The following is an 18107-nucleotide window of genomic DNA, read 5'->3' as shown; positions in this document are numbered from 1 at the left end:
GTCTGTAGTTGGAAACTTCAGTTGCTGATTTTCTAGTGTTTGGAGGTTGGTACTTTTGTGTAATCTTGGTTGTTGTGTCAGGATGCTCCTCTCACTGACTGGGCATTTCCCTTTACCTTCTAGAGGTGCTGGAAGTTTTGGCTTTGTTCTTTTCCAGAGTTGTCTAAAATTCTCTGGCAATTCTGTAGTGGCAGAATATTACTAAATGTCATCACTATCTTCTTAGGCTGGTCTTTTGAAAACTGCAATAGTAAATTTATAGCTCAAAACATTACCTCAAGAGTAACCAACTGTCCTATTCTTGAGATATTGACCTATCTCCTGGGCTAAACGACACAGAGAATTTCTTTAATAGCACAAGAATAAAAATTCTTCCCATATTAAATTATGGAGCAGAGCTCACTGGGTCATTTCTGTTTATCCCTTTACTACTGTGCTATAGAAGAATTTATCATTAGGCTTTTCCACTGTGAATTCTTAGAAGTGGGGGCAGGAGAAGAGTCAGGTTAGCTGATCTGAAGAGCATCACATAGAAATTACCACAGGTGATACATCAAGGAGAGATTTACTGCTGTGTATAGCAAGGATATTTTCAAACAGGCTAAGTAACCAAGATATAAGGGTCCTTGAAACCTAAATTGCAGTCTGGCTCATTTTAAGTGAATGAATGTGTGCAAGGAAACTTGGAAGCAAATGCAGCAGGTAAGGGTGAAAGCCAGTAGGGATTGTCTTTTTTGATAGAATCTTTCCATGGTTTATATCTGAATCGTGTTTGCATCCTAAACTGTGGCTGTCCTGTTTATCTTGAGTGAATGAATTGCTGTGAGGAAGTTAGTTCCCTTTCTATTGATTGACTGGTTGATTATTGGGACCATCTCTTGTGACACTGAAAGATTTCTTCCTTATTATGAAAGAGTAAAATTTTTTTCTTTATTCTTTTAGTGGATTTGGTTGAGGTTCTCTGAAGTGGACAGATTAGGAGATTAAAATATTCCATTTATATGGTTGACTCTGATGGCTTAGTTTTTGTTTGTTAATGATGGCTCCTCTCCATAATGCCATGAGTTCCTCTCTCAAGTGACTCTCAATACATTTTCCCTTATTATTAAAATAATTCTCAATACACTTTCACTTATGGCTGCAGCCTCAAAAAAGTATGTCTTCATGGATAAATGAAAAAAAAGTCTATCTTTATGGATAAAACAAAACATACCCTTACAATCTGTACATTCTGCCATCAAATGAAATGAAGTCCTGCTGTGTAGTACAACATAGATGAACCTTGAAAACATTGCCCCAAGTAAAAGAAGTTAGACACAAAAGACTACAGATTGTGTGATTCCATTTATAAGAAATATTCGGAATACGTAAATCCTTAGAGACACGATCCAGTTTGGTTTCCAGAGGTCAGGGAGAGTTGGGAATGGATATGGATTTTTTGTTTTTAGGGGCTTTTTTCCAGGACAATGAAAGTGTTCTGGAATTAAATAGTGGTGACGGTTATACAGCATTGTGAATATACTGAAAACCACTGAATTGGTACACTTTAAAATGGTTAAAATGGTGAATTTTATGCTACATGAATTTTATCTCCATTAAAAAGTACATCTGGGGCTGGCTGGTTAGCTCAAGTGACTACAGCGTGGTGTTCTAACACCAAAGTCAAGGGTTCAGATCCCCATACAGGCCAGCTGCCAAAAAAAACTACGTCTGCATGTTAGTGGAGTGGCTGCTAAATGAAGAAGTACTTGATGTTTCTTGTTGCTAATGCTGGTGGGCATTTTATCAGTGAGTGATGTAGTGGTGAGAGTGGGGATGGGCTGACCACTGAAATGTACTAGGAGTCCCCTCATTAAAAGAATATACTTGTCCAGTGACTTCCTGTTCATGGAAAGTGCTATTCAATTGCCTTTACATTCTCATTATCAATGGGAATACGAGAGGTTTGGTTATCATGCTTGACTAATTCCAGTCCCTTTGGGAATCTCTTGTGGGTTCACTATCTTTTACCTAAACTCTGTTGAAAATCTCCTGCACTCCCTCTTTTTAGACACTAGTTCCTAGTTTGTTGACTAGGAATAGATAACAAGCCTTATATTTTGAGATTCTCTGTTATATAGAGATGTGAATGTATGAGTTAGAGTTCTAATTAAGGGTAGACTGTGGGTGCAGTCTGTTGATAACACCAACCATATTTTTCATATTGTATTCTCTGCTGGTCTGAGACAGGACTATATCCACATGTTTTTTTTGTTTTTTTTTTTGTTTTTTTTCTCTTTTCCTTGCTGTTGGCTGGCATGGGGGATCCAAACCTTTGACCCTGGTGTTATCAACACTACTAGCTAACCTAACTGGCCAGCCCCTCACAGGGATAATTGATTCTTGATGCCACACCCTGTGCTTACCTCTGCATTACATTAGAGTGAAAAAGAAAACCCCATGGAATGACATCAGTTTTTTTTTTTTAAGTAGAAGTACCATGTGTTTATTTTATTTATTTATTTATTTATTTTTAATTTTATTTTGTCGATATACATTGTGGCTGATTATTGCTACCCATCACCAAAACCTCCCTCCCTTCTCCCTCCCCTCCTGCCCCCCAATAATGTCCTTTCTGTTTGCTTGTCATATCAACTTCAAGTAATTGTGGTTGTTATATCTTCTCCCCCCCCTCCCCGGTTGTGTGTGTGTGTGTGTGTGTGTGTGAATTTATATATTAATTTTTAGCTCCCACCAATAAGTGAGAACATGTGGTATTTCTCTTTCTGTGCCTGACTCGTTTCACTTAATATAATTCTCTCAAGGTCCATCCATGTTGTTGCAAATGGCAGTATTTCATTCGTTTTTATAGCTGAGTAGTATTCCATTGTGTAGATGTACCACATTTTCCGTATCCACTCATCCGATGATGGACATTTGGGCTGGTTCCAACTCTTGGCTATTGTAAAGAGTGCTGCGATGAACATTGGGGAACAGGTATACCTTCAACTTGATGATTTCCATTCCTCTGGGTATATTCCCAACAGTGGGATAGCTGGGTCGTATGGTAGATCTATCTGCAATTGTTTGAGGAACCTCCATACCATTTTCCATAGAGGCTGCACCATTTTGCAGTCCCACCAACAATGTATGAGAGTTCCTTTTTCTCCGCAACCTCGCCAGCATTTATCGTTCAGAGTCTTTTAGATTTTAGCCATCCTAACTGGGGTTAGATGGTATCTCAGTGTGGTTTTGATTTGCATTTCCCGGATGCTGAGTGATGTTGAGCATTTTTTCATATGTCTGTTGGCCATTTGTATGTCTTCCTTAGAGAAATGCCTACTTAGCTCTTTTGCCCATTTTTTAATTGGGTTGCTTGTTTTCTTCTTGTAAAGTTGTTTGAGTTCCTTATATATTCTGGATATTAATCCTTTGTCAGATGTATATTTTGCAAATATTTTCTCCCACTCTGTTGGTTGTCTTTTAACTCTGTTAATTGTTTCTTTTGCTGTGCAGAAGCTTTTTAGTTTGATATAATCCCATTTGTTTATTTTTCCTTTGGTTGCCCGTGCTTTGGGGGTCGTATTCATGAAGTCTGTGCCCAGTCCTATTTCCTGAAGTGTTTCTCCTATGTTTTCTTTAAGAAGTTTTATTGTTTCAGGGTGTATATTTAAATCCTTAATCCATTTTGAGTTGATTTTAGTATATGGTGAGAGGTATGGATCTAGTTTCATTCTCTCCTGCATATGGATATCCAGTTCTCCCAGCACCATTTGCTGAAGAGGCAGTCCCTTCCCCAGTGAATAGGCTTGGTGCCTTTGTCAAAGATCAGATGGCAGTAAGTGTGTGGGTTGATTTCTGGATTCTCTATTCTATTCCATTGGTCAGTGAATGACATCAGTTTTTAATGACTGCACCATGATGATTTAGGGAGACAGAGTGAATCCAGTTTGTTGTAGTGGGAAGTCTGGACTCCTTTTCTACTTTGTTAATGGGAAACAGGATCACAGGGCACAAATGGGCATAGGGCATAGCCTTTAGAACTAAAAAAAGAACAACTGGCTAGTTTGCTGCAAAATTTTGGGTTTTAGTGAACAGTCAGTTGGCAAAGCCATATTTTATATCCTTCTGCACTTCCCCAGCTCTATGAAGGGCTGCAGCTAGGAATAACAAACATCAACCAGTAGTATCAGACTGTCAGTGATCAGCATGCCAAAATGCAGTTTCTTATTACGTGACAAGTAGAGAAAACATATGGCAGGCAGGTGGTGGTGGCAGGATCATTATGAGCTCACAGTGAGATTGGCAGTTCATTTGCAGATAGTTATGCCCACCTGCCATGGCAGCAGTACACCACTGGGCATCCGGAAACCCTCATGATCGTGTCCTTCTAACACTGTTTAGCCTGTACTGCATAATCCTTACTGGTTGGCAGACACTGCTGAGTAGTGACCATGGCCTCAGTGTGTGAACTATTGTGATGAATAGATGCTCAACATTGAAGACTCTCATTGTGAGCCAGTCACATTTTTTTGTTTTTGTCATTTTGTTTTTAAAGGTAGATGTTTTCTTTATATATTTACTTCAGTCTAATGTATCGTTTATTTTTCTTAAAACTTAATCTTACTTTTCCTCTTTCTAAGTGCATTTTAAAAATTTTAGAGCTGGCTGGTTAGCTCAGTTGGTTAGAGTGTGGTGTTGATAGCACCATGTCAAGGGTTCAGATCTCCATACCGGCCAGGCCCCTCTCCCCCAATTTACCTCCCCCCAAATTAATTATATGTAGAAATATATGGTATGAAAAATTAAAAGTGACCTATAATTGTACCTTCAATGAGAAACGCTTCTAATAGTGTCAAGTATATTCCTCCAGATTCTGTTTCTATGTGTCTCTCACTTTTGTTCTCCCAAATAGGATTTATACTAAGATTATGTGAACCATTGTATATTTCCCTTTTTATTTGAACATCTTTCCTTAGCAGAATGTATAGAAATCACTTGTTTTCAAAAGCTGCATTATATTTATCAAAAAGTGCTAGTAATACACTGGTGAAAAAAAAAGGCATGGTCTCTGCCAATTTGGAACTCGTGAGCTAGATCTCAACTTGTAATTATGCATTTATGTTAAACTACCATGAATGCAAAGGACACAGTGCTTGTACATACATGTTTGCTTCTATAGACTCAATTCCTAAAAGTGGAATTGCTAGGTCAAAGGACATCCACATATTAGATATTAGTAGAATTGCCAGCTCGACCTCCAAAGATGTAGTAATTTATGTTTCAGCCAGTAGTGAAAAATACCACATGAAAATAGAAGGTTCATTAGACGAAAGCATAGATAACAGTGATTAAATTCAGCAACCAGAGAACTAGAGATGGGAAAATTATAGTGGTATGTACTGAAAATTCCCCAAAAGTATAGATCTGCCTGTGACAGATCTGTAAGGGAGGTCTGTTCCCCATAGAGGGAATATGTCAGAGCACAGGACATCAAAATAATTTGTCAATTTTATGGGAAATCAATGAGCCATAGACTCTTCTTATCCCATTCTACAACTGCCTGTGAGAAATAGTTTTAAATGGTGCATTTAGGTAGACTTATGTTACCTATACATGCAGCTTGTGCTGTAGAGTGTTGGCTGTTTTCAGAAAGTAGGAAAATAGACAAAGGTATTTCATATCCTGAAAAAGATGGACTATTGTGTCTTGTATGACTCCTGAGACCTCTCTTCTTTTATTACTAGGTTATTGAACATGACTTCTAATTATTATTGCCTTTGGGGAACCATCTATTTCCCTGAGAATGTGATGGAACTGTCCTCTTGAAGTTAACCAAAGAGATTCAGGAACTGGCTGGTTTGGGGCTTGAGAGTTGCCTGGCCTGTGCCGGGCTGGTGCTTGTTAGTTGTTGTTGACATATGGCATGTGTGTGTAGAACAGCCGAGGAGACATATCATTTTTAAGTGCACAGTTCAATGGCATTAAGCTCATTCACACTGTTGTGCAACCATCACCACCATCCATTTCCACAACTTTTTCATCTTACAAAATTGAAACTCTGTGCACATTAAACATCTCCTTCCAGCCCCTGTCAACCACCATTCTACTTTCTGTCTCTACAAATTTGGTTATTCTGGGTACCTCATTGAACTGGAATCATACAGTATTCTTTTTTGTAAATAAGTCTTTTTTGTGACTGGCTTATTTTACTTATGATATCCTTGAGGTTCATCCATGTTACAGCATGTATCAGAATTTCCTTTTTAAGGCTATTTCATTGTATGTATATACCATATTTTGTCTGTTGCTTTCATGTTTTGGCTATTGTGAATACATTCTGGTATGAATATGGGTGTGCAAATATCTCATTGAGAACATACTTCCTATTCTGTTGATATATACCCAGAAGTGGAATTGCTGTATCATATGGTAATTCTATTCTTAATTTCTGTGAAGAACATAAACAATATTTTTGCTTCCTGTCTCTGATAACTTAGGAGGAGAAACTGGAGCATTGTTGGACTGGAAGAAGGCTTCCTCGTCTATACAGATGTCCAGAGCTAGTTCTCTTCATAAATATAAACTGTTTGGTATGCAAATGCTTAGTTTGACCTAGGCTTATCCTCCAGTGCTAACTACCTAATTTCCAAACATGTACGGGTGGTTGTAGGCTGGGGAGTTGACTGTATACATATATACTGTTTTTCAAAAGAGTACTTGTAGGTCAAGAAACCTGAATTTGAAGGTGGACATGGATGCAGTGCAAGGATGGTCTTCAATCGGTGTCTGTAGTTTTGGACATTGCCTTTAGGTGTTTTTGCTCTATGTACAGTGTGCCGATCAAGGAACTTTGTTTAATTTTGTAGGCCTCTATCTTGTGTGTGAGATAGAGGGAGAGGGTGATATGTTTATGGTAAGAAAGACATATGATGTTGACACCTGATTATCTTGGAATGTTTTACTTAGCAGCAAAACTGGGAATAATTTATATATATAAGTGCTGTCCCTTTGGTCTATTTCTCTTTGTGGTGTTGGCACATTTCACATTCCTGAAGAAGTGTTATATTTTTCTTCATAATTCTCCTTTGAGGTCATGATGCACATGATAACTTTGGTCTTTAGTTAACTCACCTGAATGTATATTTCCCATATCTGAGTGTCTTCTCAATGCCAGCTTGTAGGCATGCTGGAGACATTGGAATGCTCTGAACCTTAGAGAATGCAGGATGGCATTTCTATACTGGCTTTGCTCACCCAAGTAATACCTAGCCCCCAGAACAAAAGGAATTTATTGGAACTCTTGGCAGGGTGATTATTTTAGTCCCATTTTTTATTGCTTAGATTTCCCAATTTGGCCTTTTGGTGAGTGAAGACATTCCAAATCTTTATAGACTGGCATATATTTACAGAGCAAATGTAATGTAACCTTTCGTTTTTATCCATTTCTTAATAATATCCCCCTGTTTTCCCAGTAATTCTTTTTAGAAGACATTAAACAAATCCCCTTTCTTCATCTCCCCAAGCTTCTCATTTTAGTTTTATTACTGCAGTTGTTTTAAAGTCTGGATGACATTGTGTGTATTCTACACAAAGGCATAAGTATCTCCATGTATTTGTGCTGCTTGTGTGGCTGGAATTCCTCCAGGGAGAGTTCTGGACGAAGTGATTTAATTTCCCCTGACTGCTGGTGACCTTGGAAATTTTGGACACAGATGACTGTGATTGACGCTTGTACAGAGGCGAAAAAAGACCTACACTCAACTTCCATCCTCTAGAAGAAGGCAGTGGGAGATGGCAGCTCTGATGAGGAGTAAGAAGGGACATAGAGGGGACACAAGGGACAGTTTCTTGAAGTGCCTCTGACGCCTTCTGGCTTCCCTCCTTAGGGACAAGCAGTGTGGTATTAAAACTAGGTATTGGAATGAGTTATTCCAGTGATATAATAATGAGTAAGATAATGGTCAGAGAATTAACACAAATACAGATTATACTTTACACACACGAACACACACATATGTATAGAATTATAAGGACTTAAGAATCAAGAGGTTTAATGAAATGCTGGCAACTGTGAGGTTATTTTCAATTAATGATCTCTACATTTTTCTCTAAGATTCGCATAAAATATTTTCATTTGTCAAAATGGTATTTCCCTATGATGTTTATATGTGCCTGTCATTTACCTCCACACATAAACTGTGCAGTGTACTTTCAGACCATTTTCATGTTAGGTTTATGGTCAGGTTATCACTACTTCTAGAAATCTTTGCCAGTCTCTAATGGCTCCTTATTTAAAACGTTTTCATGTATCTGTGGATTTCACGCTTGTGTATGCTTCTAATTAAATATTTACTAAACTGAAGGTTTAATAGGGAGCGGCAATGTCCACTTAAATGAATGCTTAATGTCAGATAGAGACTTTTAACATTTCCACAGGCCCTGTAGTAAGCTGTATTTTACCTCTCCCCTCAAAACAGATGAAAGCATCTGCCCATCCAGTGGGGGAGAGAAGATGGGTTGGGGTAGGAGACTCGTTTTGCCAAAAAAAAATGCATCAAATAAGTAATCTGTTTGACTTTGTGTTTATAAAGATTTGTAAGCCCTATAGGTTAACTAACATTCCATTGATGAAAATGAAATGTGCTTCAAATAGTTGTGTGTGTAGAAGGGAGTGGGAAGGGTGATTATGGATGGAAGAGAGCAGCACAGATGCATGTGAATAGACAGCCAGCCTCAGCACCTAATTACATTGACTTGGGAAGGGGTGTTACAGAAGACATCTAGGCAGGATTGAAGAGGTAGGAAGAGAGCACTGGTTCATCTCCTACTTTCTGCAGCATAGACGAGACAACAAAGTGTATAATTTTTTCTGAATGTATCTGAAAAGGTTGTTTTAATTTAGAGATATCAGAGCTCAAAGATGCTCTAGTGGAACAAATAAATTTTGCATCTTCCAATTGATCATTTTTTACAATAATAATCAATCAACAGAAGCCTTAATTACTAACTAAAAAAAGCAGATATTTCTTTAATATGAGTTTCTGGCCGCCATTCAGTCACCATCCATCCATTAGAATAAATTTCAAACACGAAGGTAAAGAATTCTAGAACTGGCAGAATTGAGAATTTATAAAATCCAGTTATTGAATTGGTAGAAGATACTGAAAAGTATATCAAACTGTTGAACAGAATATTACAACAGTAGTTAAAGACTAGGCAATTTTTTTCCTTCTATGTACAAATGTATCCTCACATGTGAAATTGGCTTATCTTTCTCGTCTAGTCAGATAATAGACTTGGAAAAGAAAATGAGGAATAAACACGTTATTTTTTTACACTTGGTTTTTTCATGCCACATTTTTTCACACTTGGTTTATGAGTGTTTACAAGGATTCATAAAATGTAAGATAACAAAAGTTCACAGGGGGAAAAAAGGTAGAAAGAACCACAGAAGGTAAGATAATGTGATAGAGGAATGAGGCTCAGGCTCTTGTGCCTTAACAGATAGTCCAGGAATGCACCATCCAATAGGGTGACTATCACCATATGTGGGTTTTGAGCACTTGAAATGTGGCTGGTCCAAATTGAGATGTGCTCTACGTGTGAAATACCTACCAGATATTAAAGACTTAGTACAAAAAAATCCAACTCACTACTTCAAAAATATTGGTTATACATCAATATAATAGTGTTTTGGAAATTTTGAGTTAAATAAAAATACTATTAAAATTAATTTTGCCTTTTTAAAAAAAAATTTTTGTATGTTGCCACTAAGGAAATTTAAACATATACACATGGATCTCATTTTTCATTCTTACTATACTTTTATTACACTATGCTTGTCTAGAGGATGGTAAGTTTGATATCCTCTTGTGAGAGTTGAGTAGCTCCACAGGTGCTGGTGTCTAAACAGATCAGTTTAGCTGAAAGATAAACTGATAGCATGCCCAGAGGCAGGATCTAGAGGCTCCTTAGCAATTTCTTTTGAAGCTCTCCCTGTACCTAGATGAATGAGTGATTGATTTTCATTTCAAAAAAATTTTTAAAATATATCACTCATTTTTAGAATAATTACATAAGGTGCTTTTAACAGAGAAATAAAGTTCAAGAACACATAATTTAAATACTGAGGACTATTATGTATGGAAAGTCCTATTCAGTCCAAAGCAAAGCTTAGTCTCTCTTCGAAGTTCATTGTCTTTCTAATTTAGTGAGACAAGAAGTATTCTGCCCCAAATATTTCTAATTAACCTTTTAATTGAAATGATTCACAACACTCTCCTTCAGTTATCTTCAGTAAATAAAATATCCAACAACTAATACCTGTCAAATTAATCTATATAATGTTTAAATAAATACTAAATAGTGTATCATTCTTTAAAATAAGCCCTGCTTGTCTCTAAATTGGGAAGAATATGTATGAGGTACATATTCATGTTTGCTGTGGCTCCTTAAAGAGAAAAGTATATTTAATTTAGTCTTTCTGTCTAATGATTTCAGTAATCTAGTGATTTGCCAACATGTATCTTATTTATGCATATATGTATGTGTGTGTGTATTTATTTATTTATATAATGGATAGTTATTTAGCACTTACTGTGTGCTAGGCACTGTCCTAAGAAAATCAGTACAGGTTTGTTAAATAACAGACTCTTACATAGAGCTTACTGTGATTCAGGCTCTGTTCTGAATGCCTTATGTGTGTTTCTGCATTTCTTTGTATAGCAGTAAGAAGGGCACAGTTATCCATGTCAAACAGAAGCACAGGGATGCTAGGTAACTTTCCAAGCAGCTCCTGTGCAGATTTGCCATGAACCGAGCCCTACAGCCTGGCTACTCCACAGTCCATGCTCTTATGGAGGCTATGTAAAATACTTTGTTTTGCTTTTGTTTCTAGGCAGCATCAGTCAGACTTAGGCCAGGTGGCATCTTCTTCTCTGTATCAGGAGTGCATAGAGGCTTTCCATAACTACCTGGAAATTCTGTCATGAGAGAAGGGCCACATAAAAGCATAATTCAAAAAGCAGGGTATTTATTACAGCTCTTCGTGAACTTATGACTGGCTATGTGCAATAGTAGGTGTGATTATGTAGAAATTATGCAAAATAGCCTCACAACACAGCTCATGTTATATTCAAGCTAAACTCAAGGTTCTACTTGGAAATGTTCTAGATATGCAGTTGTTTTTCTCCCTACCTTATCTTTTATGCTTAGGTAGTTCACATTTCAACATTTTGTTATCATTAGCAACATCAAAGTCTATGAAGTTCTTTGGTGGTTTGATATTGCTCTAGTCACTAGTTGTTTGAAGAATACCCATGGATCTTCAGAATTCCTTAATGTGGCCCAAAGCTATTCTATTGTACTGAACTGCTTCCAGACGTTGCAAGAGATTTTAATATAAATTTGATTTTAAGTTATTATCTTAGTTCCTCTGAAGGGTCCCTGAAACTGTTTTCAAGGAAAATTTTGCAATCTAATGGACCAAGGGTAAATCAGATTGCCTGTTACCCTTTCTTACCTTTGAGAAACAAATAAATGAGAAATTATATGTATTTTGCTTGCTTAATCGTTCATGGTAGTTGCTTTGATTAAAGCACTAGAACTTTCTCACAATTTCAAAATATGTTTTCCTCCCCCCATTCCTCCTCCAGCACCACCACATCCATGGTTTAAATAAATGTTTTTGTTAGCAGAATGGTCAACAGCTTAACAAAGTGGTCCTCAAAGTGTCCTTTTGAATTTTATGTCTGAAAGGATTCCTGAGTACATCTATTCATTCATGCAACAAATGTTTACTGCATACCCTCCTATTACTTCGCCAGCCCCATGCCAGTTCTTTCAGTGATTGGAAGACATGGTCTCTCCTCTCACAGAGCTCATGTTCTGTGTGTTCCAGTTGATGGTAGTAAACATAAGGTAGGAATTTCAAAGATTTAAGAAAATACTACATCATATACCACGTCTGGCTAAGTTATCTTTTAGAATTCTCGAGTTAAATGATGCTCTAAAGTTCTAATCTTGTGCTCTCATTTTCCAGGTGATGAGAAATCATGAACCAAAGATGTATGTGACTCATTTGTAAGAGAGTGACAAGTAGCACCAAACAAGAAAGAGCCCAGGGCTCCTTGTGGTCACTGCCATAAACAAACTTTAGTGTGCTTTAGAATCAGGCCCTGAGTCAGTAATATAGACTTTTTGTTATGTATCAAACAATTCAGGAATATCTTTGCTTTAAAAAGGAGAAACTCATCTATAGTAATTTCTTCTCTTTAGTTCATGCCATTCCATATGTACTTACCCATAAACACAAAATTCAGGTTATCGTTTTTTCAGATGAAGACATTGCTAAGATTTGCAGTTATTTTAATTTAAACTGTGTCCCCTTTTCAAGTGATTGACAGGTCAGTGATGAATTTCTAGATATGAAAAACTCCAGGGTAGAGGAACAGATCTCAGAATCCACAGGAGAGGACGTAAATGCTAATTACACATTGACTTTAATCCCTGGTTTGTTATAGCTACCTGCAGGTGTGTATCTTGGCTGTGGGCTATTCTCAGGGCCTCATTTGTATTTGAGATTTTCTTTAATAATGTTGCTTTCACAAAGAACTCTTTAATCTTTGACTTATTTGCAGTTCTCTTTCTCTAGATATAGGAAACAGTTAATTGGCAAAGTATATACTTGTAGTTTCTTTTGGTTATTGATGATTTTTTGTCAGCCCATTGATTTCCCTGAAGGACAGTTTTGTGGTAGCACCTCAGTTTGCCCTTCTGGCCTGCAAGATGCACAGGCTTTCACTTTTGTTTATTATTGCTCTCCCCTAACCCCCATTACCCATGTGGCCTCCTTGGTGAATTAGCCTGCTCTCTAGATAGAAGTCTAATGTTCTGTGCTAAAGAGCGAAGAGCTGCTGTCCCAGCTCTGTGTGCTGAGGTGGAGGCTCAGCATTGGCAGGTGCAAGGTAACCTTGAGATTCACTTAGTTTATTTTTAAGCAGAGATGATTCCCCCTTCCCCTCCCCGTAATAGAATTGAGGGCTTGAGCTTGTTAGATGGATTGAGTGAAACACAAACATATGTAGACCTTTTTTCTCATCTCCACATATTTATATTAACTTCCCACTGCATGCGCCAAATTGGACCACACCCTGTGGCTATGTCCTATTTAAAATTGGCCCTGAGGTACTTTACATTCCTTGGTGTGGCCACCCTTGAGGTTTAGCTTCTGTACACTTGTGAGTTCCTGTGTGATTTTTGCCATGACTCTAGATATCCCATTGCTTTCCTGGCCCTCTTCCTGATTCTGTAGGTTAGTTGTAGGGCCTTGTCTGAGGAGAGCTCCAGGTTGTATCAACTTAGAGAACATCGACAGTACTTTTCCCCTCCCAGGGGTCTGAGTCCCCCAAGCCTGTCTGTGTGCAGCCCTCTCGTTCCTTGGCTTGCCTTTGGCCTGTGTTAACTCTGGCTGGTTGCATGCAGGGAAATTATTAAAAACCTGCTTGATCGATGTATCGGTCGTTCATTCTCATGTCTGATCACCTTCTTCACCTTTACGCATCTCCTTAATTTTAGGGAAATTAAGACCTAGCAATAATTTCAATCTAGATATCTAATTGTAGACATCATCTTTATATCTTCTTATTTTCTGTGTTCTGTTATGAATTAACAAAGATTTACGTTAACTTCAACCCTTAAAATTGACTTACTCTCCAATATGGCTCCTTTTTATTTCTTCTAAAGCATGATTCGATGGAGTGTTCAAATGACTGATCTGACAGTTGGCATTTTGAGGCAGCTGTCCTTTTCCAAATTTCAGTGTTCATTTTTAAAATGAGTTTTTGAAGAATAGACAATTTGAAAGGATTTTAATGGTGCTCACCAGCACTGTTTCTGAGCTTAATGCTTATGCATTATGCCATCTTTAAGCTGATCAATGAGAACTGAAGATGTGTTTACAAGTAGGGTCTGGACAGTAGGGTGGCTTCAGGCTGCTTAATCCAATGAATGTCTTCAGTGTAAGCATACACCTTCATTCTATAAAGATGTAGCCTACATGTTTGCTAATGGATACGACATACTTGTTTCTTTTGACACAGAAACACGTTTATCTTAAAAGATTTCATAAAGTGTTGCTTCATGTGTCTACATCCATTTATTTAATATATATTAGGGTTAAACTGTTTTTTTCATTTCATGTTCTTAGCTTCCTATCTGTATACACATCCTTTGTTAATTCAAAACCTAAAGATTCTTCTGGTCTGTTTTATCCTTGCTTTTTTGTTTGTTTCAAAACTTACTAACCCAATTGTGCTGGTATTGGGTCTGGTTAGGTGTGTAGTTTTGATTTACATACTGTGAAACCAATTCTGAGTATTTTTGTGATTGTTATCTTGTTTGTTCTTCTTGATAGTTTTTAACCTGGTCCTTGAGAAGCTATGACAGACTGAAAATACATGGAGTTTTTCTGTGTAGGCAGTTCATATTTTTAAAAACAGGTTTTGAAGTAGTCTGACCCAGAAAAGGTTAAAGAACTCTCTTACCCCATGATATCTAGCAGTCCTGCAGGAATGTTGCAAACCTGTTTTTTATCAGGTAGAATTTCTGTGGGGCCTTATGTGTTCAGCCATTTGTCTTTCTCTTTTGGTTATCAGCTTTTTTCTTTCTTTCTTTTAAAAATAGACTTTAATTTTTTAGAGCAGTTTTAGGTTCATAGCAAAACTGAGCAGGAAGTATAGAGATTTCCTGTATAACCCTTGCCCCCGCACTGGTACAATGTCCCATACCAGAGTGATACATTAGTTACAATTGATGAGCCTACGTTGACACATCATTATTACCGAAAATCCATATGGTCCACACTTGGTGTTGTACCTTCTGTGGGTTTTTACAAACATATAATGACACGTATCCATTACTGTAGTATCATACTGAATAGTTTCACTGCCCTAAAAATCCCCTGTGCTCTGCCCATTCACCCTCCCTCTCCCCACACCCTGGCAACTACTCATCTTTTTACTGTCTCCATAGTGTTGCCTTTTGTAGAATGTCATGTAGTTGGAATCATACAGTACGAAGCCTTTTCAGATTGGCTTCTTTCACTTAGTACAGTGCATCTAAGTTTCTTCAATGTCTTTTCATGGCTTGATAGCTCATTTCTTTTTAAGTGCTGAATAATATTCCGTTGTCTGGGCATACCACAGCTTATTTGTCCATTCACCTACTGGAGGACATCTTGGTTACTTCCAAGTTTTGGCCATTATGAACAATGCTGTTATTAACATTCATGGGTAGGTTTTGTGTAGATGTAAGGTTTCAACTCCTTCAGGTAAATTTCAAAGAGCTGTATTCCTGGATTGAATGGTAAGTGTATGTTTATCTTCCAAAGTAGCTGTACTATTTTGCATTCCCACCAACAATAAATGAGAGTTCCTGTTGCTCCATATCATTGCCACTGTTGTCAGTGTTCTGGTTTTTCACCATTGTAATAGGCATGTAGTTGTATTTCATTGTTATTATTCCCTAACAGCTTATGATATGGAGCATCTTTTTGTGTGCTTTTTTGATATCTGTGTGTCTCCTTTGGTGAGCTATTCAAGTTTTTTGCATTTTTTAACCAGGTTGTTTATATTCTTATTGTTGAGTTTTAAGAGTTCTTTGTATATTTTGGATAACTGTCCTGTATCAGATATGTCTTTTGCAAATTTTTTTCTCCCAGACTGCTAGCTCAGCTATCTTTTTATTGTTTTTTAAAATCTTAGACCCAAAAAATCAAACTGTGATTGAGTTGGTCTTCATGGTTGTGCAGGCATAGGTAGCTGCTAGTGCGCTGTGTTGCATACTCTCAACTCTTAACTCCCTTGATTCTTTATTTCTAGGTCAATGTGATGGTGGACTACATTAGACCAGCCAGCCCAGCCACTGAGACTGTGCCTGCCTTTTCAGAGCGTACCTGTGCTACTGTTACCATTGGAGGAATGTAAGTATTCTGGAAGACAGGGACTCAGCTGTCATCTTAAGTAGATAAGAGTTCTCTGCTCATTTAATCTCTCCTTTCTCTCACTTTTCTTTGCTTTTTCTCCATCTTTAATCCAGTGGTTTATAATTATGTGCCTGTGCAGCACTTTATATTTGTAGAGTACTTTATAATCACTCATTAGCTAATCATATACTTTCATTATTGTTGTCATTTAAGATTTATTGGGCTCTGTGCGCCTGGCACTATAAGGTACACATTATCACTGTTAATGTCATTTATTGAGAATTAAGCAGGCCCAAGAAGTGTTTCCAAAATTAGAAAAAGAGATCTCTGCATTTGGTTTAGGAAGTTCAGTTGTAGACCCACAAAAAGAAGAGGGCAGAAAAAGAGGTTAATTTGACATTTTCTTTGTGTAGAGGTATATAATCAATAGATGATGGGGTCTTTTTGTTCTACTGTACTGGCTATATCCTGGTTATAGTCCAAGGTTTCTCAGCAGCCTGGTTGATGAACAGAGTCTTTCAAGAGAGATATCTGATAAGGGAAGAAGGAAGCCTGCTAGGCCACGCTTCCACAATAAATATTAAAACAATCAGTGGGTCCCCAGTAGCAATTCTTACTTTGCATGAACTATACCAGCGTGGTAATTGTTTTCTTTTCTATTTAACAGTCTTAAATGCTGTTTGTTACCAAACTGGTATTTTTCTTTTCTTTTAAGGGGGCATAGTGGAGGGGAAGAAAAGAATAGGTTTCTCATAAAAACAGGGATTGTCTTATTGAAAGTACAATGAACACTGTTAGGAGAAATACCTCTAAGCTACAGCATGGCTCTGAAAGGAATAAGGATCTTATAGCAATTTAGCTTCTAGAAACTCTTCTATCAGACAGAAGCCTCTTTCCCCTCATTCTTGCTTTCACATTTGGAAATGACTATTTTTAGCCACTGTTACCGCTCCTTTATTTATTAATGTTGTTAATGTTCACACAATTGGAGGTTTCATCTTTGCCAGGAGGAGCTCGATACAGGCAGGTGTTTGATGTCATTACCTTCACGCCATCACGGGTGTCAGGTTTTGTTAGAAGTAGGTTCTTGACAAATCAGATATTTTCGAAATGGGCAAAACTAGGACATATTTGTTCATTCTTCTGTGTAACTTGTAATAATGATTTATTATCAATTTATTACCATTTCTTAGGAGCTAGATGCATGCTCCCCTACTGTGGAGAGCTGGAATATTAGTATTTCCACACATTAACATTTTTACTATCACAAACAAGGAGGTGTTTCCATAGATAACTGCTGCTTCTCTCCACAAACTTTTTGAGGTACGCTTGTAAAAACACACATCTTTATTTTTGGCAGACAGCCTCCGCCAATGTTTATCTGACACCTATTAGAGTAGATTATTTCATTTAGTTACTGCTGAGGTATATTTTTAAAACAAGTTTATACTCCCTTAAAATGAGATATTTAGGGAGTGATTTTTTATTTTAGGACTGTTTGAGACAGCTGACTTTAAAAATTAATTTTCAGAGTAGAGTGTTGTGGCCATGCTCTGTGGTATAAAACCTTGGGGTTTCAACTGCATTCATTTTGGTTTTAACTGAAATTACTTCTTCAGCGTGCCTCTTTGCAGAGGTAGGGTGATTTTGTCTGTTCCAATCAGGGTTTTGGTTACATTCCTGAGTCTTTGTGAGAAGATGTCAACCTTGTTTTCCATTGGGTTGTTTAACAACACAAGTTGGTTGGTGTTATTTGACAACATATAATAATTATTCTCCAGGTTTGTGCGAGAGATGATAACCTTGAGCTTTCTGCTTCCTAGTTCTTGTAATTGGATTGTAAGAAATAATATTTTTGTGTGATTTACCATGGTAAATTCTTTAGAATTTTAGAAGTGTTTGCAAGTTTAGAAGAATTTTAGAAATATTCTTCTCGACACCTAAGTTGCCTCCTTGCATTAGACCAGCCTGGCAGGTACCTGAAAAGCATTAGGAATTTCTCCATAGAGTTGCTTCTCCTGAACTAGACTTTATGGTTAAATTGCTGGGCTACAATCAAGAGAAATGTGAGGAATTTACTAGTATTATTGAAGCTATGAGTAAGGAATGTCTCACCAGACTTGTCTATGTGAAAATTCCCTGA

General features: G+C 37.4%; 1 protein-coding gene across 1 annotated transcript in view; it reads left to right on the top strand.

The window, feature by feature from the left end:
- Positions 1-18107, top strand: part of SND1 (staphylococcal nuclease and tudor domain containing 1) — a 422567-nt gene that overhangs the window by 181405 nt on the left and 223055 nt on the right. Inside the window, exon 12 of the mRNA XM_063099206.1 lies at positions 15861-15961. Within this exon, the coding sequence (XP_062955276.1) occupies positions 15861-15961 (101 nt within the window). The remainder of the gene's footprint in view (positions 1-15860; positions 15962-18107) is intronic.

Source organism: Cynocephalus volans, chromosome 6 (genome assembly GCF_027409185.1).
Source record: "Cynocephalus volans isolate mCynVol1 chromosome 6, mCynVol1.pri, whole genome shotgun sequence".
Taxonomy (NCBI): domain Eukaryota; kingdom Metazoa; phylum Chordata; class Mammalia; order Dermoptera; family Cynocephalidae; genus Cynocephalus; species Cynocephalus volans.
This window is presented reverse-complemented; position numbering and strand designations above follow the sequence as displayed.